Consider the following 26160-nt stretch of genomic DNA (forward strand, 5'->3'; position numbering starts at 1 on the left):
TGTGTTACTGAGTTTCAGACACAATCAATGGAGGTTAGGGGTGGGAGTGTCTGTCCTTGATCCAAACTGAGTATAGTGTCACAGCCATTATGGTGTGACGTCATTCTTATGCAGATCTAAATTCCTATATTTTTTACTACGTGCATGATTTTGTTTTTATTTTGCCGTTTTAGATAATGATACAGTCTTTTTTCAGTAAGGAGTGAAATAGAAAACATGTCCAAGGCTAGTAAATTGAAGTTACAAGCACCATCATTAGTGTAAAGTCACCCTACCCCTTCCCCACCATCACAATAATTCAGTAGGTTTCTGGAAATTTTTTTCATTCCGAAATCCCTTTTGAGAATCTCCTTGATATATCAACTCAGGTTTCTGTGGGATTTTTGTTTTTCATGGTAATATAAGTGATAAAAAGAGGCAATCATCAAATACGGACAAATGTTTCAAACTCAAAAGAAAAATTTCCTGCAATTCAAGAAATCATAACAACTATAATCCTATCCACAGCTTCTGGAGCTAAAAACACTCTATTAACCTGAAGTTTTCTTCCTTTAGCCCCCAAAGTGCCTCAACGAACTCGTCATCCACGTCCCAAATCTAAAACCACATGGAGTCCTGAAACACCTCAGACTGAACTGGGTAAATGTGTAGATCCCGGTTGAGGAATCCTGAAGCCCATCCCTGTGAGGTCTAGAGAAAGTGAAGGGGCAAGTCAGGGCCAGCGGCCACTTTCACTCCAGAGCAGGCAACCAGAACATAGTCGGACAGGTCTTAGGGGGTAGCCGAATTCCTTCTCCTTTGTGAATTAGCATCTTCTCTCTAAATGTCTATTTCATTGGCTTCTCATTCAATTCTATTCATCCTTTATATATTGCATGTGTGTAGTGGACTGAAACAGCTATAGGTCAAACATATATTTGGGCAAATAGGAGATTATTTCCTGGTAACTATTAAAGTTGTATAAGTCATAGTACAGATCTAGGGCAGGAGTTAACAAATATTTTCTATAAAGGGCAAGGTAGTAAATATTTGGGGCTTTGTGGCCTCAGTAATCTCTGATGCATAGTTTTCTTTTTTCCCTTTTTTTTTTTTTTTTAACAACCACTTAAAAATGGAAATGGGCTGTATGAAAACAAGCCATGGGCAAGGTTTGGCCTATGGGCCATAGTTTATCAACCCCTGGTTTAAAGAAACAATCAGGGTGGGCCAGAATAGTTAGGAAGGGCTTGAGCATTGAAATCACTATAGATTTGGATGGCTGGGGCACGAGGGGGTGGGGTGAAGCAGTTCAGAAGACAGGACCTGTGTGGAGGCCAGTGAGAGGAGACAGAGGCTTCTCGGACCAGTGAAGGCTGTCAGCTTCTAAGTGCTGATCAGAGCATTTTATTGAAGCTGCTGTAGCTAAATGGGCTCAAAGGACCAGCTGAAAAGGAATTTTTACTCTTGGAATTAGGAGTTTGGGTTTTATGTAAGAATCATCACTATCCATACATGGTAGGCTTTCCCGGGCATGAGACAGAAGGACACAGCTGAACCACAGGCTGAATGGCTGCCCTTTATCTTGCTCTCTTAAGTACCCCAGTTGGGCAAAGCTTGTTTTCTCTTTCCAAAGATGAGTTTTTAGCAAGATGGGTAAGGTCTACTTTGGCACATTACCTAGACTAGGATCGTCACAGAATGAGAAACTTCAGGGACATTTATCTGAGTACAAAGACAGTCCTTCCTGAGTGATAAACTGGTATCCGAGTGCAAACACACCATATCCCTCTGAGATTGTATAAATGTTTAACATTTTTTATTATTATTTTTGGTCAGTTCCTGCTACAGTCCTTGAAGCAGTTACTCCTATCAAAGAGGCTCCAGGGACAGCATTTGGTAATGCCATTTTCTGACCTTCGGCAAGCACTTTTTCTGCTCAGTGTCAAACTTCTGCCCATTCCCCTCTGTTGTCATTTAGTTACATTCTTTATCTTGTGAGTTAAACGTGCATAAAGCAAGTTACTTCTTGTTCTAAAGAGAGTCATCCCTGGATCTAGTTTGGGATATCTTCCTGCCCTGTAACTTAGTTAAAATTTTTTTCAAGCCAGTTTGTTTTTAGCTCAACCGGAGTTCTCTGTTAAGGTAAATTTCATGTATTTATAAGAGTGCCTGGTCCTGACCTATGCTAACCAGGCTGTGACAGGGAAGTTTCTTTATACATCCTTTATGCACCTGCCTTTTTTATCTGCCTGGTTTTTTTGTTGTCTTGTTAACATTTGGGTAATACGTTTTTAGTGAATTGTCTAACAGATAATGTGATCAAGGCTAATAAGTTTAAATAGTAAGCCCCATCCTTAAGGTGAATCTGACTCCCCCTTAACCTCTACCATAGTTTAGAAATGATTCTTAACCTTTTTAATGCAGTCAGGGGACTCTAGGAGAATGTGATTAAAAAATACCAATCTTGACTCTCTGAATTAATAACTTCATTTTATGTGTCAACTTTGTCCCCACAGTATCTTCAATAACAAAGGAAGGTACGGTAGCATAGTAGGGCCAAACTTTTCACACTAGAAAGAAACATTTCCTGAAACTGAAGAAAATCTGTCAAGCTTTGGAAAATTTAAAGAAAATTTTTTTCAAAAACCTATAAGTTGCAGAAGCTTTAATGTAACAGAAATTTATCTTTTTCTACTTCCAAAAACATCCCAACGGACATGTCATTCACAACACAAACTTAAAACCACTCCAAGTTCAGATGCAGCAGAGATTACACCAGGTAAAAGCAGGGCCCTTGGCTTAAGGAGCCTGGCAGCCTGTCACTGGTTGAAAATGTAAACCCATATACCCCCTAGTGAGGGAACCATGAAGAGTCCTTGCCCCTTCAGAACTGGCAAGGAGTTCATGTTTGGAAGAGACATAACCTTCTCTCCAATTCTGGATAGTAAGAGACATGTTATACTTCTCAGTCTGCAGGTTAGTTGAGCACAAACACTTCTCTTGTGTGAAAATCCTAGAGGATGAGAACAGGGCAGGGTGTTTTTGCAAATTCAAGATTTTTCTTAGGTACACAAACATTAAGTGTAGACTCATTATAGCGGCTCTTTTTTTAAATGGAAATATATATATTTTATTTTTTAACTCACATATAATCCAAAATGAGTGCTTTTGATCTATAGTTCTTCCCTAACTGGTGATGGAGGGACCCCAAATTATCTCATCTCATACATCTATAGCAAGTCTTAAAGAAGTGAAAAATCAACGTGGGCTTCAGTAGAGCAGAGAAGGAGTTTGGGCCTTGACGTCACATCAGAATTTGCACAAGTGGATAGGTGAGAGTGAACAAGATGAAAACATAGGATATATATAGAGGCAACCAGAGGGGGCAGAATCCCTGCTTCTTCTAAGTGCCAGGCAAAACATTTTTGTTGGTGATGATGCATTTGAATGACACTAGTTGAATAAGACTAGTATTGTTCTTAATGAGCATCAGAAATCTCTTCTTCCCATACTTGGATAGTTTTCCCTGTACTGAGAGTTGTCCACTCTGGCTTTACTGGATGCCACAGACTAAGAAGTTGCCTCTTACCTAGTCTTCTTGTTTGGACAGAAGTCACAAGATCTTTCCAAAGCTGAGTTCTCAGCAAGATTATCAGAACACTTTTTGGCTGTTTGTGTAACGGCTGCTTGGTTATTTAGGAACTTTTTCTGCAACCATAATTTGATAAAAATAGTAGATATTTTCTTTATTCAGCATCCACAGAAGTACAGGTTAGTTTTTCACGTGCTTCTTGAGGGTTGTTAGAAACATATTTAAGTAAAAGCCTAACAGTATCCTAAAGTCTACCATAGCAGACTCAGATATTCAAGCACTAACTACAGGAACTGTTTCCCTTTTGTGGTGCTAAACAGAGACCAAAGGTAATGACTATCTCATGAGATGAAGAAGTCCGTAACTACAGTTTGGCCAAGTCTGAGCACAGCAATTGATTTCCCTTTCTATTAGTCTGCTAGGGCTGCTGTAACAAAATAACACAGACTGGGTGTCTTAAACAACAGAAATCTATTTCTCACAGCTATGGAGCCTGGAAGTCTAAGATCAAGGTATCAGCAGGTTTAATATGTCCTGAGGCCTCTCTCCTTGGCTTGCAGGTGGCTACCATCTTACTGTGTCCTCCCAGGGCCTTCTCTGTATGTGTAAGCATCCCTGTGTCTCTCCTCCTTTATAAGGACAGTAGTCCTATTGGCTTACGGCCCCACCCTTATGACCTCATTTAACCTTAACTTCATCTTTAAAGACCCTAACTCCCAACACAGTCACCTTGGGAGTTAGGACTTCAACAAATGAATTTTGAGGAGATGCAATTCAGTCCATAACACCCTTCATTCAGAAATTTTAAAAAAATATTCTAGAGGCAATGTTACACTGGCAAGATTCATTTTGATGTGAATGTTGTAGCTCTTCATACACATTTTTTTAAAAACCTCTTTTGTTTATTACTTTAGTTCCTGTTACAGACCTTGAACCTGTTACTTTTACAACTGAGACCTCTGGGACCACATTAGGTAATGACCCTGTGCCACTCGCCTAGATCTTTCGCTGCTCCTTGTACAGTCTGTTCAGTCTCCATCCCCATCACATGGCTTTTCCTCTTTCACGAGGTGACCACTATCATCCTCCACTGCTATTTGGTCACTGTCTTCACTTGAAGAGCCCTGAAGCCTCTTAAAAACAAGGTTCCTGTTGTTTTTAGGAGAGCAGGCATGAGCTTAGTTCAAAACATTTACCTGCCACGTGGGGCATTTGAAATCATCACATTGCCTTGTGCTTCGTTGAACAGTGTTCTGTGTTAAAGCTGAGTTTAAAACAAATTGGGATCTATTTCCTCTCTAGGCTGATCAGCAATAACAGCTACTCTTAAGCTCCTTTGCCATCTAAGTTTCTAGATTTTTTTAAAAACTATTTGCATGGTATGTTTGTTTCTTTGTTGGTGTTTTAAGTAATGATGTGTTTTATTACTAATTTGACAAATAGGCAATTATCCAAATCTGAAGTTAGGGTCTTAGTGTGACACTAACTTCCCCTCCCCTTGCACCAGAATTGGTCCTCCTTCTCATTTTTCCCCCAGTGAGGAAGTTCTATGAGTATCTGATTACAAGTGCTAATTTTCATGCCTTGAATGAGTAATTTGACTATAAACATGAGTTCGCCTCCAAAGTACCCTCAACCATAAAAAAAAAAAGATGCATTGGCATAAAAGGAGTAAAAATTTTAAACTACAAATTCATGGAACTTTAAAAACTCTAACAGGTTTTGGAAAAACGTCTCCTCAGTACCCAGAGCCATACAATGTAGAATAACATAAGGCTTTTCTTTCTTTAGCTACCAAAGCATCACAAAGACCTCGTCGTCCACGTCCCAGACCTAAAACCACACCAAGCCCTCAAGTACCTCAGACCAAACCGGGTAAATGTGTGATTCGTTGGTTTAAGGGTGAGCCCTAGTAACCTGTCCCACTGAGGACGCAAAGCAGTGCCAAGCTCATATTCTCTCTAAGCATGGAGTCATGAGGCATCATCAGTAATGTCTCCTCTACCAGGTGTTGAGGAGAACATGACTGGGTGAGATACAGTTGGTGCCAGAATACCATATTCTTTTTATGTGTGAGTCTTGACATACATTTAGTATATTTTTTACTATAAAATTCCAGTTTTACTTCTTTAACAAAGCCAATATATTACGTTCAAGTAAATAAACAAATTGTAAGTCCCTTGCAAATTCCTGGACCAATATTGGCAACTGTGGGTGATATGCCAGCTGTGGGAGACATTTCATTTCTAAAACAGTAAAGTTGAGAATATGTTCGCATGATACAAGGGAAAAGATCAAGGTGGACTGGACTTGGACCTTGGACCTTGGGCTTTAGGCCCACTACAGGATTTGAATGCATGGAGGGAAATGTGAACCAAGGCAGAAGAACCAGAAGTGTGGTGGTTGGGGGTACCTGGAACAGACTCTCCTACTTCTCATGGTCAAAACCTGGCTGTTGATGATGCTACATTTGGATGGATCCATCCAGTCAATTGAAAGAGGATTTTGAGGACCTGGTTCAAGAGCTTAGATTTGATAGAGAGACATCAACAGTCTTTGATTTCCACTTTTTCTGGGCTTAGGCCAGAGAGATGCTCTACTGAGTATTTCAGATTGAGTAACCATCTTTATCCTGCTCTTTTGTATGTCATGGTTTGGACAGAGGTCTCAGACTCTTTCCATAGATAAGCTCTTGGCAAGACCAACACCATCCACTCCAATGATTAATTTTTATATCTGTTTCAAACTTATAAACTGTCTATTGTATCCATGTTTACTTAAACACAGTAAGGGCTCATTTTCAGCCTCCATAGAAGTACAAGTTGATCAGATTATTTTAAAGACAATTTCTTTGTTCAGTGTATATTAGGTAAATGCCTAAAAATATTTTCCACTGCAGAGTTTTCCGTATCAATTAGAATCCATTAGTTAAAACCTAGGAGAATTTCATGTTGACTCAAGATATTTCCAAGGATAAGCCTAAGACTGACCATGACTATCGTTTGGCCAAATGTTCAAAGAACAATCCTCTACTCTTTCTCTGTTTTTTTTTTTTTTCTTTGTTTCTATAGAGGGAATGATATATAAGCAAGTTTTGTTGGGGTGTGAATGTTCTAACTTTTCATATATTTTTAAATCTCTTTGGTTTACTGTATTGTTTTTTGGTCAGTTCCTGCTGCAGTCCTTGAACCTGTCACTCTTAGACCGGAGGCCCCCAGAACAACATTAGGTAATGATAAACTGTGTTTTCAACAAGCCTTATCCTGCTTGTTGTCAGACCCAGAGTTTCATCTTGCTCCACGTGACAACAGTTTTATTCTTTGTGGCCATTCAATTACATTCTTCTTAAAATTATGAAAACCCTTAAATTACCTGTTGTTTTTAATAGAACTAATCATGTGTGACCCTACTTTAGGATATTTATTTGCCATGTAACCTGTTTGAAATTGTGTCATTCTGTGTTTTATTCCAGCGGTGCTTGTGGTAAAAGCACATGCTGGTTTTCAAACACATCCAGACCTCCCTCTTATCTAGACAGATAAAGTCATCAACAGCTCTCATAGGGCCAGAAGGATCCATTCATTGCACATCTACATTTCTACCTTTTTTCTATTTGCATAGTATTTTGTTGTTTTGTTTCTATTTAGGTAATAATATGTTTTTATTTTAATAGTTATATAGAACATGTACCCAAGATTGGAAGATTAAATTATAAACCTCAGATTGAGTATGACTGTTCTTCATTATCCATTAAAATTTAGCAACAGTTCTTAACCTTTTTGTTGCCCAGTCAAGCTGCTCTATGAGACTTTGATTATAATTACTAATCTTTATTTCTTATATTAAAAAGTGATTTTTGTCTTCAAAGAATCTTCTATGATAAAAGAAGATATAAAAGGAGTTATGTATGTGACAAAAATCTCAAACTAAACAGGCAAAAATCTAACAAGGTGTAGAAGATCTAGAGTCATGTTCTTTGCCTCCCATAGCTTCCAGAACCATGGGTGATGTAGTTATATAATAACCCAAGAATTTCTTCCTTCAGCTTCCAAAACATCCCAACAGACAATTCATCCACGTCCCAGACCAAAAACCACACCAAGTCCTGAAGCACCTGAGTCCAAACCAGGTAAACTTGTGTTCCTGGTTTAGAGTCCCAACAACCTAACCCAGCAGGGTGTTGAGTAATCCCAGTTTTGGGGAGTAACCAATACACCCCATGAGAGTAAAGATACAATTCGTATTAAGTTGCAGTTCCCACTGTGGAGCTGGCAAGAAGAGCACAGTAGGGGGAGATCTGTGGGGCAGCTGAATGCCTTTTGCTTCCTCTGTAAAATCTTTGTCACTGTGCATTTTATTAACTTCCATTTATCTCTTGAAAATAAAGCTTCTTGTGAAAAATTAGGCATATTCAGTTCAAATTGACAAACACTAAGTGCCTTCAGTATCCTCCAAGTTGTATACCTCTAAAGATGATGTATCAGATGTGGGAGACATGTTTTAGTCCTCAAACCTTCAAGACAGTTAAGAACAAAAGCCTTTCCTTTGTAAATAAAATAGAAGATGGCATTAGACAGCATCTATGCAAATACAAGATTGATATTTGGGTGCTACCAACAAGATGTGCTAGGGACATAAATATTTGGAGCAGGGAAAGATAAATTTAAAGAGTGGAGCCTTGAAATCATCATAGTACATAGATGAGTAGAAAGATGGAAAGGAATAAAATCAGAAAGAATGGATATAAGTAGAGACCAACCAAAGGAGAAAGTCTAACTGTAATACTAGTATAAAGGATGTCTGACTTCAAGGTGGTAGTCAAAGCTTTTCTAGATCTTGATTGGTCCATGGACTCCTATGGTGGAGATCTTTAGGCACTTGATGAAGCAGTTGAGATTTGATCAAGTATATATCAGCAAGCTGTTCTTTGCTCATGAAGGCATGCTCTTTCTTTGCTTAGTCTGGAGGGATACCCAATTTGATTCATCATGCTGAGGCCTCAGCCTCTTCCCAAAGATAAGTTCTTAGCAATACCCACACATCCCACTTAGGCTTATTAGTTAGAATCAGATCATCAGAGAAGGAGGAATAAGGAAATAGGTACCTGACTGAGGTATGGCCAATTTTTAGGAAATCAACTTTTACTCTTCTAGTTTAAGAGTTTTTAAAAGTTGCTATGTAGTTCTAGAACCTATATTATACTAGTAAGATTCTTTTTGAAGTAAATGTTTTGAGCTTATTTAAAACAATCACTTGGTTTATTTTTAATACTTTTGGTCAGTTCCTACTGCAGACTTTGAACCTGTTACATTCAGAACTGAGGCTTGGGTGACAACACAAGGTAATAACACATTGTGATCCTCAGTAAGTGCTTTTTCTTCTCATTGTCAAACTCATTCCATCAACATCGAAGCTACAGGTTCTTTTGCTTCATAAAGCTACATCGTCATCCTCTATTGTCACTCCATGATATTCTTCATCCTAAAAGAATTGAAGTCTCTGACTCTTAAAACAAGTTATCCCTTGTTTTTAAGAGAGCCATGCATGATCCTAACTCAGGTCAACTGTTATACATGTAACCATCTGAAATTGTTTTTGTCATCTTGTATGTTTTTTAACCAATGTTTTGTAAAAGCTGGGTTTAAAAAGCAATTCTCTTGACTCTAACGACTATTACGGTGTCAGGGAGGGTTCTTTGTGGATCTAAAGGTCTACTGTTTTTTTTAACTGTCTGTGATATTTGTTCTTTAACTGACATTTTAGTTAATGACATGGTCTTATTTTAGTAAACTGTCAAAGAGTTTGTACCTGGCTATCACCACTACCATAATAGTTTAGCAGTGATTCTTATCCTTTTTATTCAAACAAGAGTTCTATGAATGATTCTTCACTTCTTGAATGATGCTTCACTTTTATAACTGACTCATTGCCAATGAACTTTCACTTGTAAAAAAAAAAAAAAAACCATACTATTATAATAAGGGTGAAAGTTTCCAATTAAAAAGTTACAAAGACACATTTCCTAAAATATGAGGAAATCTAATAAGTTTTAGGAAACCTAGAGCCATGTGTCATGCTACCCATAGCTTCTGAACTACAGACTCTATAGTAATTGAAGGTTTTCTTTCTTCAGCTCCTAAAACATCAAAACGGACCCGTCGTCCACGTCCCAAACCTAAAACCACACCAACTCCTGAGGCACCTCAAACCAAACCGGGTAAATGTGGGTCTCTCGTTAAAGGACTGAGTCCTTGCAACTCTTGGGAGTCTGGGGTTCATGCTAGTAGTGGGAGTGATAGCCCCTGTGAGCCCCATGTGGGCAAAGGCACAAAATGACCTGCTGCTGTTTCCCCCTGTTGAATTAGCAAAGGAAAACATGATAGGGGAGACGCGTGTGGCAGCTGAATTCCCTGTGCTTTCTACACAAGGATCTACTCTTTTACTATGTATTTTATTTACTTTTTCTTATTCCATTCCATTCTTCTCTTAAAGAAAAAAAATGTCTTAAGTAGAACCAAGCATTTTTATTTCAAGAAACAAACACGAAGTGCCTTCCATCTCTCCACAGCCCATCAAGATCTGTGAGGATATCGCAGAAGCTGGTGGCTGGTTTTTACTTCGCAGTCTGTAGTAGAGTCAAATTCAGAACCTGCCTCAATGTGAAACATTAAAAGATTGAACCAAGGCAGTGTGTCTGTGCAAACTAAGCTGTTTTTTGCAGGGGTTATAAACATCTCTGAGCTGAAAGAGAGAAAAGTCTGTGAAGGACAGGAATAAGGAGTTGGAAAGAGGTTGGGTCTTAAAATCATGGAGATAGACAGAAAGTAAGGTGTAGAGACCAACCAGAGGACACAGACTTCTGGAATAAGGGAGGTTCTGCTTCCAAGAGGTGATGAATAGTACTGAGTTTGGATGGGTCCATAGGAGCAGTTGAAGAAAATCCTTGAAGGTATGACCCAGAAGTTTGGGTCTGACCCTAGAAGCATCAGTGATCTCTCCTGCAACTGTCTCTCCCTCCTATCTAGGGTATGGAATTTTTGTGATTAGAGCAGAGAGCTGCTCTACTGGGCACCACACACTATATGTTCTTTATCCTGATTTGTTGAGTGCCTTTGCCTCAAACAAGGTCTCAGCCTATTTCTAAATATGAGCTCTCAACAAGATCTACATGATTCACTTTGCTTAATTCTTTTCTAGGCCTCCTTTCAAACACAAAAGCTATTTATTGTATCCATGCTTATTTAGACATGCTATTTCTTTCTTTTCTTCCAGTTTTATTGAGATATAATTGGCATACAGCACTGTATAAGTTTAAGGTGTACAGAATAATGATTTGACTTATGTACATCGTGAAATGATGACCACAATAACTTTACTTAGTTTAATCCATCATCTCATATAGCTACAAAATTAAAGAAATAGAAAAAAAGATATTTTTCTTCCTTGTGATGAACACTTGGACATGCTGTTTTCTTAAAGCTTCCACAGAAAAGCCAACAACTGCCATGGTAGTTACATAAGTATATATTTGGTAAAATGTTTAAAGTTTCCTAGGTCAGTCTTCTACAATGATTGGAATTAGGTACTTAGACACCTAGGAGAATATCATGTTGACTTTATTGAGATATTTATCAGATTGTGTAGGCTGTGACAGTCTCATAAAGAAAGTTTACCTGGCTTTAGGTGATGACCAAATCTTTAAATATCAAGTATGTAATTTCAGAAAAATAATTTTAAATTGTTATATACCTGTTGAAGCACTATTATCCTGGTAAGATTTAATTTGCTGACTTTTCACATGTGTTTATTTCCTTGCTTTTGACTAGTTCCCACTGCAGATCTTGAACCTGGTACTTTTAGAACTGAAGCTCCAGAAATCGTGGGTAATGAGAATGCGTGTCCTTCAAATAGTGCTTTTCCTGCTCATTGTCATACCATTGTAGCCACAGGTTCTCCTGCGTCTTAAAACCATGTCTATACCCTCTGTTGTCATTCCATTACAGTCTTTACCTTGCAATTTTGCTACGTTCTATGTCAAGTTATCTGTTGAATTTAAGAGAACTGTGTGTATACTAATTTCAGGATGTCAAACTGCCATGTAACCACTCAACGCTGTATCATGTGATCACGTGCATTTGCTTAAACAGCATTGGCTATTTTAAGTTTCCTTTCAAACATGAATTTCCATCTATCCCTTATTTTCATCACTCGCTTTTTCCTCATCAATTGTGGAAATACCATGTTTTTTTGATTGTGTTACTTTTTATTGAATTAGTATCTATATGATTATATTGGGAGATCTCTTGTTTCAAGGAATGATGTTTTTAGTTCATGGTCAAATTTTTGAATGTGCCTGAGTCTTGAAAGTTTAAATGATGGGCTTTTGTGTTAGAGTAGGCTGACTCTTTCTCCTTCTCTAACAGGGTTTGACAGAGTTTCTTAACTTTTATTGAATCAAGGACCACTTTGAAATTTTGATGAACACACTCCATTTGTTACATTGATCCTTATACTTTCAAACATACGAACTCGTTATTGTACCCATGATTATTGAAATAGTAGACATTTATGTCAACCTGTATAGAAGTACAAATAGACTGATAAATGCTTTTTCCAGTAGTTAGAAAAGTATGTATTATATAAATGTGTAAAAAGCTTGTCCAGAAGAGTCTTCCATACCAGAATCAGATAATCAAACATGTAGAATTACTTGTTGACCACAGTGATATTGAGCAAAGTGCAATGGTGTACCTATTTTATGAGATGAATTGATATTCACCACAATTTGGTCAAATTTGCAAAGAACAAGTGTGTGTCTCTTTTCTCTCAGTCCTGAAGCTTAACAGTTGGCTTCTGAAATTAGTCTTCAAGTGAATTTTTTAAATCTCTTTGGTTTATTTTATTATTTTTGGTCAGTTCTTCCTACAGTGCTTGAACCTGTCACTCTTAGAACCAAGGCTCCAGAAACAACGTTAGGTAATGATATTCTGTGTTCCTCAACAATTTTTTCCTGCTCATTGTCAATCCATTCTATCATCATCATCATTGTAATAACATTATCACCAGCTTCATAAGACAATCTTGTCATCCTCTGCTGTTCTTCAACTTTATTTTTCTTCTTAATAAGAGTATTGAAGACTCTAAAAAGAAGTTATCTGTTGTTTTTAAAGCTATGCATGGACTTAGATCAAAATGTCTGTCTACCATGTAATCTTAATTGAATTTGTGTCATGTACTTTTGTCTAAACAGTGCTCACATTTAAAGCTTAGTTTCAGACACGGTCGGGAATGTCTATGTCTTCTCTAGACCAATTAAATCATAACAATTTGTATGGTTCCATGGATAGGGGGGCATATTTAAATTTCTTAGTGTGAACTTAGTACGGTTTGATGATAGTCCTTACCTTTTTTAGACATTTACAAGACTCTTCATTTCTTGACTTAATTTTATGTGCGAGTTTTACCTCTGAAGAATCTTCAGTGATAAAAGAATTAACAAAATAGGCGAACATATTTGCATCTTTAAAATACATGTCTTAAATTTCAAGGAAATATAACATATTTAGAAAATCTAGAACCTTATTCCAAAACCAACTTCACTAGAGTAATCCAACGTTTCTTCCTTCAGCTCCTAAAACATCACGAGTTCGTCGTCCACGTCCCAGACCTAAAACCACATCAAGCCCTGAAGCACCTCAGACCAAACTGGGTAAATGTGTTATTTCATGGTTTGAGGGGTAAGCCCTAGCAGTCTGTCCCAGTGGAGTCCCAAAGCAGTGCCTCCAATGGGAAGTAACAGCCTTCATGTTCCCTAAGAGTCAAGGCATTGAGGTGTGGTTAACAGCTGCTTCTTGGATGAAGTTCTTGGTCTCTCTTATTTATAGCAAGATTGGCATAGTCACTCATGGTTATTTATTGCTATATCTACATTTAAACACGTGATCAATTTATTATAGCTGTGAGTACATAAATATAGGTTTTTTTTTCAGCTTCCAAGAAATGTAACAAGTTACTTTCACATATTTTTTTGTGTATATTGCCTAAACAGATTTTCCAAAGCTAGCTTCCATATGAGAATCAGAAAATCAAACACCTAGGAAAGGCTCATGTTGACCATACTAAGATTCATAGCAGAGTTCAAAGGTTGTGCCTACCTTCTGCAATGAATTATTCCTAGCTATAGAGACTGTTTGCTTTCTATGAATGCAAAAGCTTAAAAAAATTGTCATTTGAAACTAATGTTTTGAAAGAAAAATTAAGACTTTCTATGTGTGTTTAAACTTTGTGTTCATGTTGTTGCTTTTGGTTAGTTCCTGCTACTAGCTTTGAACCTGTTATTCATAGTTCTGAAGCTCCAGAAACAACATTAGGTTATGATTTTTGTGACCTCATTAAATGCTTTTACACTCATTAAAAACCCACTCTATCACTGTCATGGCCAGAGTTTCTCCCGCTTCCTTCAAGTGCTATTGTAATTCTATTTCATGCTTCATCTTTTACGTAGTCAGTATTCTTAATTAAAGTGCTACATGTTGCTTTTAATAGATGTCCCTGGATCCAGCTGAGGAAATCTATCTTCCATGAAAACCCCTTTAACATTTCATTATAAGATTCAGTGAAGAGTCTGAAGTCTAAATTGTTTGCCTTCTATTTGATATTTAGATCTATAAAATGATGATAATTAAGTACCACGAAATTTCTCCGAGCAACTTACTTTCTGTAAGATTTTTGTGATATCCTCATTAATCTCTTCCTATTTTAAGGAATGAGGTTTCCCTGTTATATTAAATTACCAAAAACAAGTTGCTTCCTGAAAGTGTCAATTCTAGTGAATCTAAGTTACAGGCTCCCCCATCATTGATGAACTTGACTATTCCTTATTCTCCACCACAGTTTAATATTGGTTCTTAATCTTTACTAAGTAGGAATCTCTCTGAGTATCTAATTATACACATTAATACCTATATCTTTAAATTAACAAATTTTTTTTATTATTTTGGTCTCTAAAAGACCCTCAGTGATAAGGAACAAATTAGATTGGTAAAGTAAAATTTTTCAAACTCAGGCAATAAACTCAAGAAAACCTAATATTTTACAAAACATTGGTACAGGTACAATGCTGTTGATAGTTTCTAGACCTACAAATACAATAGCAACTCAAGATTTTCTTCCTTTAGTTTCAAATCATAGGGGAAAAAATCCTTCTCCCAAACACTAAATTTCCCAAAGCTTCACAGTTTAAAAATCAAGAAAATCTATGGTTTTCCGCTTAAGGAGTCCTTCTAGCCCATTGCAGTTGGGCCCCAAGAGTGACAGTGATGTGGCTTGCTAATTTGCATTTCCCACCTCTATGCCCTCTAAGAGAGAAGGTAAAATCTCTACAATTTCACGTGGATGAGAAGGTTCATGGTTAGAGATTTATATGGTAGCCAAATGCATAAGGATTCTCTCTGACAAAAGATGCATCTTATTCAATTCTCTTAGCATTCTATTCCATTCGTCTCTTTTTAAAATAGCATTGCTTCTTTGTCTTAGGTAAACAAACATTTCCTTGCTCTCTGTGGTCCCAGCACCACATTAGCAGTTGAGTAGGGTAGGGTGTGAAGCAGAGGAAGAGATCAAAAGTAAGGACATGTTTTACCTCTTGAATAAAGTACAATATAATTGTGAAGAAAACCTGTTCTTGAGTTTTTCTTAGATAAAAGATAATTTGCTTATACAAAAGCAGCTTGTTTGGTAAAAAATTTAGAAAGAAAATATTTAAAGGAGTCAAGGATCTATGTGGACTGATAGAGAATAGTTGAGCTTTGAAATTAAGTAGTATTTGAATTAGTGGTTGGAATGGTGGGAACAGCAAAATAAAAAAGTTTTGACACCTATTGAGGGTACCCAACGGGGTGGTCAAACTGGAACATAGAATAAAACACTCCTAGATGATACTGAATATTTTGTTAATGATACTGTCATGAAACCAGCTGTAGGAAATACTTAGAAAACCCTTGTGGGAATATAGATTCAGATACAATAGTCATTGAGAACCTCAGTTTTTCAAATAGGCTCTGCCTTTTTCTAGAAGGATAGTTAAAATCAGGGATCAGCAAATCAGCAAATTTTTTTATGTGAAGAGTTAAATAGTGAATATTTTAGACTTTTTAGACCATTCAGTCTGTCACAGCTACTCAATTCTGCTGTTGTAGCTTGTAGGTAACCAAAGCCAAGATGTAAGTGATATGTAAATATGCCTTGAATCATCTTAGTTTGTAGGCGTGGCTGTGTTCCAATAAAACTTTATTTGAATTTCATACCATTTTTACATGTCATAGATTATTACTCTTCCTTTAATTTTTTTTCAATCATTTAAAAATGTAAAAATCACTCTTAGCTCACAGGTCGGGAAGAGGGCTGGATTTGGGAGGGCCATAATTTGCCAGTCTGCTTTAAATAATGCATACTCTGCATTGCCTCTCCATAACCCTGTGATTCTGAAGGTCTATGTGTTGCTACCTGTGAAATAAATTATCCATAATTAGTTTGACAACTTAGACCCTCTTCTTTCAGCTCCCACTGAACTGCATACTCTTATTTTGAAACCAGTGACATCACCAAGCCTAGAAATGACACAAAGTCAACCTGGTAAATAGATTATTTAATCTATCTGGGTACACCATGAGCTTCAGGGGGCATACCCCAAGTGTTGTATTTCCAAATATTAAAAACTACAAAAGAATACACATTTAACAACTCTGTATATTGTACATGCTTCTTCCATGATTGCATACTGGTGTAAATTAGTAATACATTATTTTCATATTAATTATATTATTCAACTGTATAGAAATACTTATCTTCATTTGGGTTTGCTCTGTATAATATTAGAGAATAATCACATATCTGATTAAGTAGTCAACAGAACCAGTTAGAAGAACTGATTTTATTCTTTACCTTTATTTTTCACTAAGTTACAGACTTGTGGTTCTCTTTAGTAATAAGCTAAACTTCTGCTCTGCTATGTGAAAAAAATGCTCATTCAATTGTGACCATTAAGGAACGAGAAAGTTCTCACTTCAGTAAAGATAACAAAATTTCACCTTACACAGTATGAGCCTAAACATTATTGCCCTTCAAAATTAAAAACAAATTTTAAAGATCATGCTTTTCAATGCTATTGTAACTCTCTGACATTTATTTTGAAAAACCAGATCTTATTTTTAACATAGGATTATAATTTCTTTCCATCCCTTTTGTGTATCTCTTAATTAGCTAAATGGCGTTTTGATGCTTATGTTGATGGAACAAGGTTCTATGGTTGTTAATGATAACTTATAATATAAAATTCTGAATTCGGTTATTAGGGTTTCCTTTAGGGTTAATAGTACTATTGTTATTATGGTAACGGCTGACATTGAGCACTTATGGGTACAAGGCACTTGTCTAAATACTTAGTTTGTATGAATTCATTCAATGCTCACAACAACCCATCCTTGATCAATTTTACCATTTTGTGTTTTTTGCTAGTTTCTGAAGTCCTGGAATTGGTTACATTTAGCACTGAGTCATCAAAGGAAGCTATAGGTAACAATGTTCCCCAATGGGAAGTCAGATATATGTGCTTTTCCATCTCATTGTGGAAGTTATTTTGGGATGTCCTCATGCTTTGTGACATTTCATGGCTCCGCACATATTGCCTGTGCTCATCCAGTGAATCTTGACAGTCAAATGTTATATACAGCCCATTTTGCTAGTATCTGCTGTGTTGCTATGCAAGTTTCACAATTTCCTTGCTTAGTTTCCTCTCACTGTGAATGCACAATTTCATTTTTTAATATTCTGATCACTTTTAATACAAATATACACATCCTATTTTTCATTTTCATATTGTTTTTAGGATTCATCCCCATGCTTTCAAAGGACTCACTCTATGTCTTTTTCTCACTAGAATCCTTAAACAAAAATAAGGAAGTGAAATTATCTGCTTTGCTCCAGGTAGAAATCGCTGTAGACCCTGCCAGTTATCGTGTGTGTGTGTATGTGTTCCATATTGCACACTGCCTTCATTTCCTGCCTTCATTGTAGTCATCTTCATAATCTACCTAAATGTTATTTATTCTCACAAATCTATCTACTTAAGATAATTAACCTGTTTTCAAATTAAACAGTGTTCCATTACAGTGGGTGCTATGGTTCTGTCCGCCACTAACCCGCCATTCCCTGTTTCTTCCCTAGCACCAACTGAAATAGATTATGTATATTCCACTGCCAAAGTACCACTCAGGCCAGAGGAGCCAAAGACTGAAGGTGGTAAAGGTTTTCATGCTTCTATTCTTTTATTTAAAAAATTTTTAATTAGTATCTATTACATTTCATGGAATTTGAAAGTTCAAGCTGGGGTACTTGATCTACAGTGGAATAGCTTTGAAGAGCTATAGCTTCTAAAATTCTTGAATTCTTAAAATTAAAATGATAATTGACTCTCTGAATACAGAAATAAATTTCAGTTTCTCTGTGGTATCTAAATATTGAGGCATAATAAATTTGACAGTTAATGACAGTTAAAACATAAATATTAGTTGGAGGATTAGGGTTATAGAATAGGATTTCCCTCTTGATTCTTTTTTCTTATCCTAATCCATCGTCCTATCTGTAAAAATGTGATGCAGATTCTCAAGAGAATGAGGTGTGTTGATATTCAAGAAAGAGATACTTGACTGTGGCCTAACATCTTAAGCTTTTTAAAATTGTTCTCCTTTGTTTTGATACAGTTGTGGAATCTATTACAAATGTGTCTGAACCACCTGAGACCACGCTAGGTAATGACACACCCTGGCAGTTTTTGCCCTCATTGTCGCCATCACCTGAGAACCCAGGTTCTCCCTCATTGTGAATTCATGTTGCAACATCATTCTTTGTCATGGCAGTTAATTTTCTTTCTAGGTGCTTCTATTCATAACCATTGTCCAAAAAGCGTCTTCTTCCATTCAGCTTTGTATCTAGACCTTGGTCTCTCTCTACTTCAGTCACCAAAACTGTCAAATCTAAAGTGTCTTTTTTCCTAATGTTAAACATTCTGCCAGCTTGGTATTATGTTGAATACTTCAGATAATATTTTTTTGTATGATGATCCATTTATACCTTCTGCCCTAGCAATATACTTTCCATTAACACTCATTTCATCACATTCATTTACATGTTTGATTTTTTTCTTCATTAGTTAAACAAAATTCAATGCTGCTGAATGGCTTATGCCTTAACATTTTTTATTTATTTTTCTCCTTATGGTTCCCCAAGAACCTATCTTTCTGGCACTGTTGGGGATGTACTAGTGTGGACTAAGGATTTAAAAAGTAAGGCTATTGCTTACCTTGAAAGTATTTTGTAACCTGGCATCTCTAAGCAGCTTTTAAACTAAATGCATTATGAAGAAGTAGGAGTGCTATTTTGCTGTAGACTTGCAATTTGCTTTCTTTTTTTCTTTAAAATCTACTTGTTACCATCTGTTCTGTCATCTGTACTCAAGGTGTGTGAAGTGCTATAGTAACCCTGGGTACTTTCCTTCAATTACCATAGAAACATCACCTCTGCCTTCCCAAACTGTAATCCTACCCAGCCCAGATGAGCCTCAGACCGAACCGGGTAAATATGTTATTTTGTGTTTCATGTAGAAGGTGAGTGTTTGCAGAACTTACAAGAATGGAAAGACAATATATATGGGCACTATTACTAGTTATCAGAAGCCCTAACTTAATCACTACTCACTGCTCACAGTCTTTGACCCTGCCTTTCTGATGCCCCACTCCTCCTTCTATCCATAATCTATAGCCAGTCGTATGGCAGTGTTGTGAACATTATTTAGGATATAACTGAAAAATACCTCTCAGCTACTCTGCAAGTCTTTCATACAGAAAATAGTAATGTTTCTGGGGAAGAACATTTATATTCCTTTTAAAATATAAATATCCCAATTTTAAATACTTTATCATCTTGACTAGTTTTACAAGGTCTGTGGTCATATAAAAACTATTTTAAGATAGTTAATTTGTTTAAGATTAACCAAAACCTCCAGAAATACTGGAGCATTCCACAAAAAGGGGTACAATTGGTCGGTCGTCCTGTCATTACTCAGGTCCCTTACTACTTTCTACTGCTCCTTCCTGTGGCAGTTTGGCCATTTCACTGCATACAAATAAGAGAAACTGAAGTCAAACTGGTTACTTGGCAAGTCATAAGGGTTTACTTGATGGTGGAATTTGAAATATGGGAAAACAAATCATCAATGCGGATAACTAAATATGCTTCTTACAGGGAAAATTTTCTCAATATCTACAGGCTCTCTGATAAACGTCAGTTTACACGTCAGTTTATCATAAATGAGCCCAAACTTGTATTTTGATGGCCATTAAACTATTTTATATGGCTCTATTTCCAAAGGAGATATGGATATTAATCTTATTCATTGTCCTCTAAAATGTCCTGTTAAACCCTGTTAATATCCTTTGCCTATTAAACTCTACAGTTTAATTTTTACCAAAATTCCACATTGACTGCATTAACTGGATCTGTGTCAATTATCTCTAACTTTACTAAAGTTTTTTTTTAAATAGCTTTAATCATTAATATGATTGAAATATTTAGTCATAGATGCTATCAGTGATACTAATCTCATTCTGAATCATTTTTTATAGAATTGCCTCATGACATGCCTTTACCTGCAAGATGGTCTCTTATACCCTGGGGAAGCAAATAGCCTATCAGTACGAACCTCGGCAAACAAAGCAGTTCAGAGTCAGACTATCACAAGACTAAGGACACTGTAGAAGTATAGAATTTTAGGGTTGGAAGGGCTTTTAAAAATCCTGTTACTGTTGATGAAGAACCCAATGTTGTAGACTGAGTGATCCGCAAAGCGAACTCTAAATCTCCCAGCTCCAGGCTCCTAAACCAATGTAATCTCCAACATATCTTGTTCATCTCTCCACAGGCGAGAGGATTCCACTGAAACCATTGCATGCCTTGTATATTTTGATTAAGTATCAGGAAGAAGTCCCTACAGACTCAGCTTCTTCTTTTATCTAATAACTCTTATTTTCAGCAAGCTTTTCTTAAGGTGCCTGAAACTCCGTGACCTTGAAAAACATTTTGTTTCTTCTTATCTCTCTTTATCCCAAACACACTGAACTCAACCAAATGAGGTATTTCCACAAGCTGCGATCTTTCATTTGATAACTCTTTTCCTCCGGCAGGATAAACTTTTAATTTTCTTGGTGAAGAAATAATTGATTTTTTACACTGAATGTCCTAGAACTTCTTTGGGAATTGCTCAGCAGAAGAATAACTTTCTTCAATAATGTATCCTTTCAATTTCTGTTCAATTTTTCTTCTCCAATATGACCAATAAAAATTGTGTTTTGTTTAACAAGATTAATTTTTTTCCATTAGCACTTACTATTAAGATGCATTCATTTTTTAGGTATATTTGGAATGTAATGTGCTTTTTATTTAGAAGAAATTGTATCTCTTTGCACTTAAAATATTATACTGGGTTATTCTGCTAAAACGATGTGAACTTATAATGATGAATTATTTTATTATGAAATTTATTTTTAACCTATTTAATAGGTATTTGAAGTGGATATTTCTAAAATTCCAACAGTTTCATTTGCCAGCTGAATATCTTGGATATCTTTAATGTGCTGCCTTGGTTTGTTTTTTTTTTTTTCCATTATAATAAGAAAATTACCGTCTTATACTTTGTGGCTCTTTGGGAACTTTAATTGCTGTGTATTTAGGTCTTCAATTACTCAACAAACATCTTTGAGATCCTAGAGGTTTAGGTACTGTGACTCTTGAAGACCTCAAGAGCTCCGAACCTATATCCTTTCTTTTAGTGCCCAAGCAGACACCGCGAGCTCCTCCCAAACCAAAAATATCTCCACGTCTAAGAATCCCACCGACACAGCCAGGTAAATACTTATTTTATATTCTGGCCTGAAAAGTTTGATGTTAGCGGAGTTACTCTGTTGAATTATAGCAAGTTAGGTTTTTAACCCTTATAAAATAAGACTTCCTTTGAAACCTAATAAATATTTACATTTATTTTTAGACTTTATCAAAAAGTCTATTATTGGAGTAGCTTATTCCAGAAGCTTCCCTTTTGTTATATAATTTGAGAGGGGGATGGAGGAGAATGGAATTTCTTAAAAGAGTAGCCTGCCTACTCCCTTCACTTCTCGGAGCTTGAGAAAACCTTCCATGGTCCTTGAATGTCCTCCCCCTGCCAATCACCTAATTTTTTTTGGCCTTTCAGTCAATTTTATTTAACATTAGGTCATGAAGATTTTTAATATATATCCTCTCCTGTAAAATAATAACATAATATTGCTTTGGTTGTTTTGCTAGGAATTTTGGGAAGGACCTAAACAAGAGTCATTATAAACTATTTTTTATTCTGTTCAAGAAGCTCTTTCTTGAATGATTGAATGATTAACTCTAACCCTAACTTCTCAACCAAGATCTTGTCCAATTCCTCTGACTGCCTTGGCAGATGTCCATTTCAGGGTACCATAAAATTGACATGCCTCAAAGAAAGCTCATCTTTCCCTCCTTTCAGTTTCTCATTTATATCTGTTGCAGATTCTGAGCATTTTACGTCGATTTTTATCCTCTTCCTCATCCAGCCTCTGCAGTCCATCAGTTTTTCTAGACATCTCTAACCTTGGTCCCTACTCCAAGCATATACCCAGTCATGCCTAGTCTATTGTTATGAATCAACTGATCTCCTGTCTCTCTTCTCTCCTAATTTAAAATTGTACCACCCTTGATGCTTAAGTGGCTGATTAACTAATGCATTTCATCAGTTAGTCACTTAACAACTATTCATTGCATGCTGACCTCACGCCAGACAATGTGCTAGACACTGGGAATGTGAAACAAAATTTCATCCTTCTGTAGTCGAGGAAGTTATACTTTAGGCCAATCCCCTAAATCTAAATTTATTTTTTAAACACGGCCCACTTCCAAAAAGCATATAAAGTTCACCTACCCAATTTACTAGGAAAGGAACCCTAACTATCACCAATGGTCTGGGGAAAGGAAAATGTTAGCAGCATCAAAATTATGCTTGATCTAGGTAGTAGTTCTGAATTACCAACACAAATTCTTTAATCATATCTCAGTATCCCTACTGAAAGAAAAAAACTGTAGATGTGGGGATGGTCTTTAATATCTGAGAGGTATTAACACTTTCTTTAATATTTCTGAGAGAAATTTTACCTATTACTTTTTCTTTGAAGGAAAACTCCTTAAAAAACAGTTCCATGTACTACATCTAGCTAATGATTTTAAATCTGCTTTAATGTATTTTAAAATGTGTTTTTATTTAATTACTAAAACTTTGCTAAAAAATAATATGGGTATGATATGTAAGTAGATGAAGGTACCAAAGCGACAATCATCTGAAAGAATAAGAAATTTAAAATAATAACAAGAAATAAATTTGAACTATTAATATATAAGAAATACTGGGAAAAATAATTGATGATTAGTGAATAAGTAATGAATAATAGAATAAGAATAAAAAACGAAGCAAGTATATTAAATTTGTGGATAGGAAACTAAAATCTAACTTTAAGAAATCAGCAGATAAAATCACGAGAAGAAGCTCTCAACCTTTTATGTGAATGTAAAGCATAGAACAAATGAGGCAGAAAGAGGAGAAATGGAAAGACATAAGAAAGCATAAAACAATGAATGATTGAAAATAAGAGAAAAGATGAGAAACAAGAAGTGCTAGAAGTTAAGACATTGAGGATATAAAGTCCTAGTTAGTAACATTTTAAAAAGTAAAGGAGATATGAACTAAGAAGGAAGACTTATTCATAATTTTATCTTTTTGAGCTGTACTCTGTACTTATAAAAATACAATATAGTAAATCAGGAGCTTACTCTAATTTCCCATTATGACACTGTATTCTAAGTTTCAACTTTGTTTGATTTTGATTTAGACCTTTAGCTAACCTTCCTCGACAAGGTAAGCAACTTCAGAATGGATAGATGCATACGCTCAGTGGTTCCACTCTCACTCTGAAACCCTCGAGTGACTGCAGACTATAACAAGAGAGCATCCTGATTCTGTCCCAACTGAGCAAACTCCCAGCCCATCAGCATCTCCCCTGGAAAGTAGCTACAATCCAAACACTTCTAGCTTTGTCAGGGCAACCTAGTGTAAGGGGACTATTTGGAAAATTGATCATGAAAAAATGCACTCTAGTTACTCCTCTTAAAAGTGGGTGAAATTAGGATCTCTCTTACCCAGGAAAATATGAGCTTTACTTAATAGATCCCAGCAATACCCTAGGTTTTTATAGTCTTTCAAGGATATTTGTTTATGTATACATATGTATCACTCAGTAGTTCAAAAACAAATATTTAAACCCTAGTTGTACTCCCTCCTTACCCCTGGCTAGCTGTTGTGAATTTCAGAAGGCCATTTGAATGGGAGAATGTTCTGTTTGTACATGCAATATCAATATCAAACGCAAATTATTATTGTTGGACTCTAAGGGCATCATCTAACAATAGTGTGTACAACTTAAAGAGCAATGCAATGTATTAATCTACCACTCTTTTCAGAATGAAATTCTGTAATTGGGCATGCCACCTCATTTATACTTAAACTATGTTGATAAATTAGATAGCAAAATTTAAATTTACCATATTTGGCATTTGAGGGGATACTGGGATCAAAAATTTGGAAGAAACCATCAAGAATATTTCATCATTAAAATACAGGTTTCATTTTTAGATTCCTATGTTTATAAGTAATAGTGAACAGTCCTGTTAATAATATTATATCTAGAAATCTTATAACCATCAAAATTCCTCCTAATTCTTGAGGGGGCAAACAATGTGAAAAGCAAAATATAATCAGATCCTTCGATGTCAAATCTGTAAAGATTCTCCAGAAGTGGAAACATATTTATAGGGGTATAGCTTTCACATCATTTTGACATTTCACACTTAATTCTCACAATCACCCTTTCAGTTAGGACCGGTTTATTATTTCCACCTAAAAAAAATGAGGAACAAGTTAAAACGTGACCTGCAGAGCTGGGATATAGCGAGCCCAAGTGTTGGGACCTATCAGTCATGTCTGGACCTCAGTGTTCAAGTCTTGTCTCTGGTGCTTAATGATCATGTGACTCCAGGCAAATAGCTTTAAAGTGAAGCTGATAATTCCTTCCTCTCAGCATTACGGTGAGAATCAAAGGGCATAATCCTTATGAAAGTACTTTTGAAATTGTAAAATGAGCTATAAATAAAGTAGACCTTTTTTTTTTCCTGGTATCTATTACATTAGCACCTTGTTACTCCAAAGGAACAGCTGTGGAAAGACAATTTTGGTTTGTGAACATGTCATTTAAAGGTTTATTTAGAGTCTAACAATTGCCGGGGATGTAGAATGCAAGCCCACCCATTGCATTCCATTGCCCACTTCTCTTTCTGCTGTTGCTGAGCTGACTTTAAGCTGCTCTTTTCCATACTTCATGGGCTCCCATTCTGACTTCACTGAATTCATCTTCACAGAAAGACATGGGGATGGGTTTAAGAAGTCAAGCAAACATCCAGAAAAGAAGAGCACTCTTACATTAATTAAATTACTATCTCTTCTGAAATGATGTTTTAAAAAAATTATTCATCCTATCCTTATGCTTAGTCAAATTTTGCTGTTTCTCAGATTTCATTTTTCTTAAAGTATCTGGAATTCTAACTGATCTATTTTTAGAGCTTAAGGTTTATTTTTCCATCTAAATCCCATTTCAATACTTTTTAAAAACAGTAATCAGTCTTATACTTTGTCATATCTTATGTGTTAAGCAAGACTGGGAGATGCTAAAACCAAATGACTCATGATTCGAGCTCTCTCTTTCAGCTCCTAAGCTGTTCCAGCGTGTTACTCTGAAGCCAAAGACATCACCAAGTCCAGAAGTGTCCTATACTCCGCCTGGTAAATGCTTTATTTCATGTTTAAGCCAAATGTATTCTACAGTCACACTCTGCTGAAATGAAACATGAGGACTGATGGATGTGAGGTCCATGTTTCACTTCTGTTCAGGTACCACGTTGTATCATGCATGATATAATCATTTCAAAGTGTTCATAAGAGTTATCTAAGTGCTCATATGGTAAGCCATTGATATAATCCAAAGGCAGAGAATTATGCCAAGGGTAGAATGCTTCTTCTAGAATTAAAATTCTCTTATTTTTTGACTTCCAAAAAATAACCTACCAATGTTAACTGTGCTGTGCTCACGTTTCACCAAGATAAAATAAAGAATTGGGGATTTTCCCACAAAAATGATAAAATGATGTTTTACAAATGGAGGAAATGCTGTTTAACCATTTTCTTGGATTCAAACATTTTACACTATCCAGCATTGAGGGTTTGTTTTTTTTTTTTTTCCTTTTAAATTCTATTTTACCCATTCATGGAGCAGTTGCTTGAGTCAAGAAATTTGTTTCACACAGGAAAAAATGATTTCTTTAGCTACAGATCAATTTCTTGCCTATCACTTGAGAAGGCTTTTTGCCCATTT

The 26160-nt window shown here is 36.1% G+C and overlaps 1 protein-coding gene across 12 annotated transcripts in view; it reads left to right on the forward strand.

Moving 5' to 3' along the window:
- The window catches only part of ABI3BP (ABI family member 3 binding protein), a 263791-nt gene that overhangs the window by 170135 nt on the left and 67496 nt on the right, over positions 1-26160 (forward strand). For 5 of the 12 annotated variants that reach the window (XM_007164015.2, XM_028168601.2, XM_028168625.2 and 2 more), the window contains 18 exons: positions 556-639; positions 1816-1875; positions 4486-4545; positions 5363-5446; positions 6741-6800; positions 7617-7700; positions 8853-8912; positions 9705-9788; positions 11398-11454; positions 12488-12547; positions 13200-13280; positions 16130-16204; positions 17087-17143; positions 17795-17866; positions 18331-18378; positions 19136-19201; positions 21454-21528; positions 25497-25571. In XM_007164015.2, the coding sequence (XP_007164077.2) occupies positions 556-639; positions 1816-1875; positions 4486-4545; positions 5363-5446; positions 6741-6800; positions 7617-7700; positions 8853-8912; positions 9705-9788; positions 11398-11454; positions 12488-12547; positions 13200-13280; positions 16130-16204; positions 17087-17143; positions 17795-17866; positions 18331-18378; positions 19136-19201; positions 21454-21528; positions 25497-25571 (1242 nt within the window). Of the gene's footprint in view, positions 1-555; positions 640-1815; positions 1876-4485; positions 4546-5362; positions 5447-6740; positions 6801-7616; positions 7701-8852; positions 8913-9704; positions 9789-11397; positions 11455-12487; positions 12548-13199; positions 13281-16129; positions 16205-17086; positions 17144-17794; positions 17876-18330; positions 18379-19135; positions 19202-21453; positions 21529-25496; positions 25572-26160 lie in introns of all 12 variants that reach the window. The other 7 variants (XM_028168656.2, XM_007164022.3, XM_007164013.2 and 4 more) reach the window with 6 other exon arrangements.

This window comes from Balaenoptera acutorostrata, chromosome 4 (assembly GCF_949987535.1).
Source record: "Balaenoptera acutorostrata chromosome 4, mBalAcu1.1, whole genome shotgun sequence".
NCBI classification, from domain to species: domain Eukaryota; kingdom Metazoa; phylum Chordata; class Mammalia; order Artiodactyla; family Balaenopteridae; genus Balaenoptera; species Balaenoptera acutorostrata.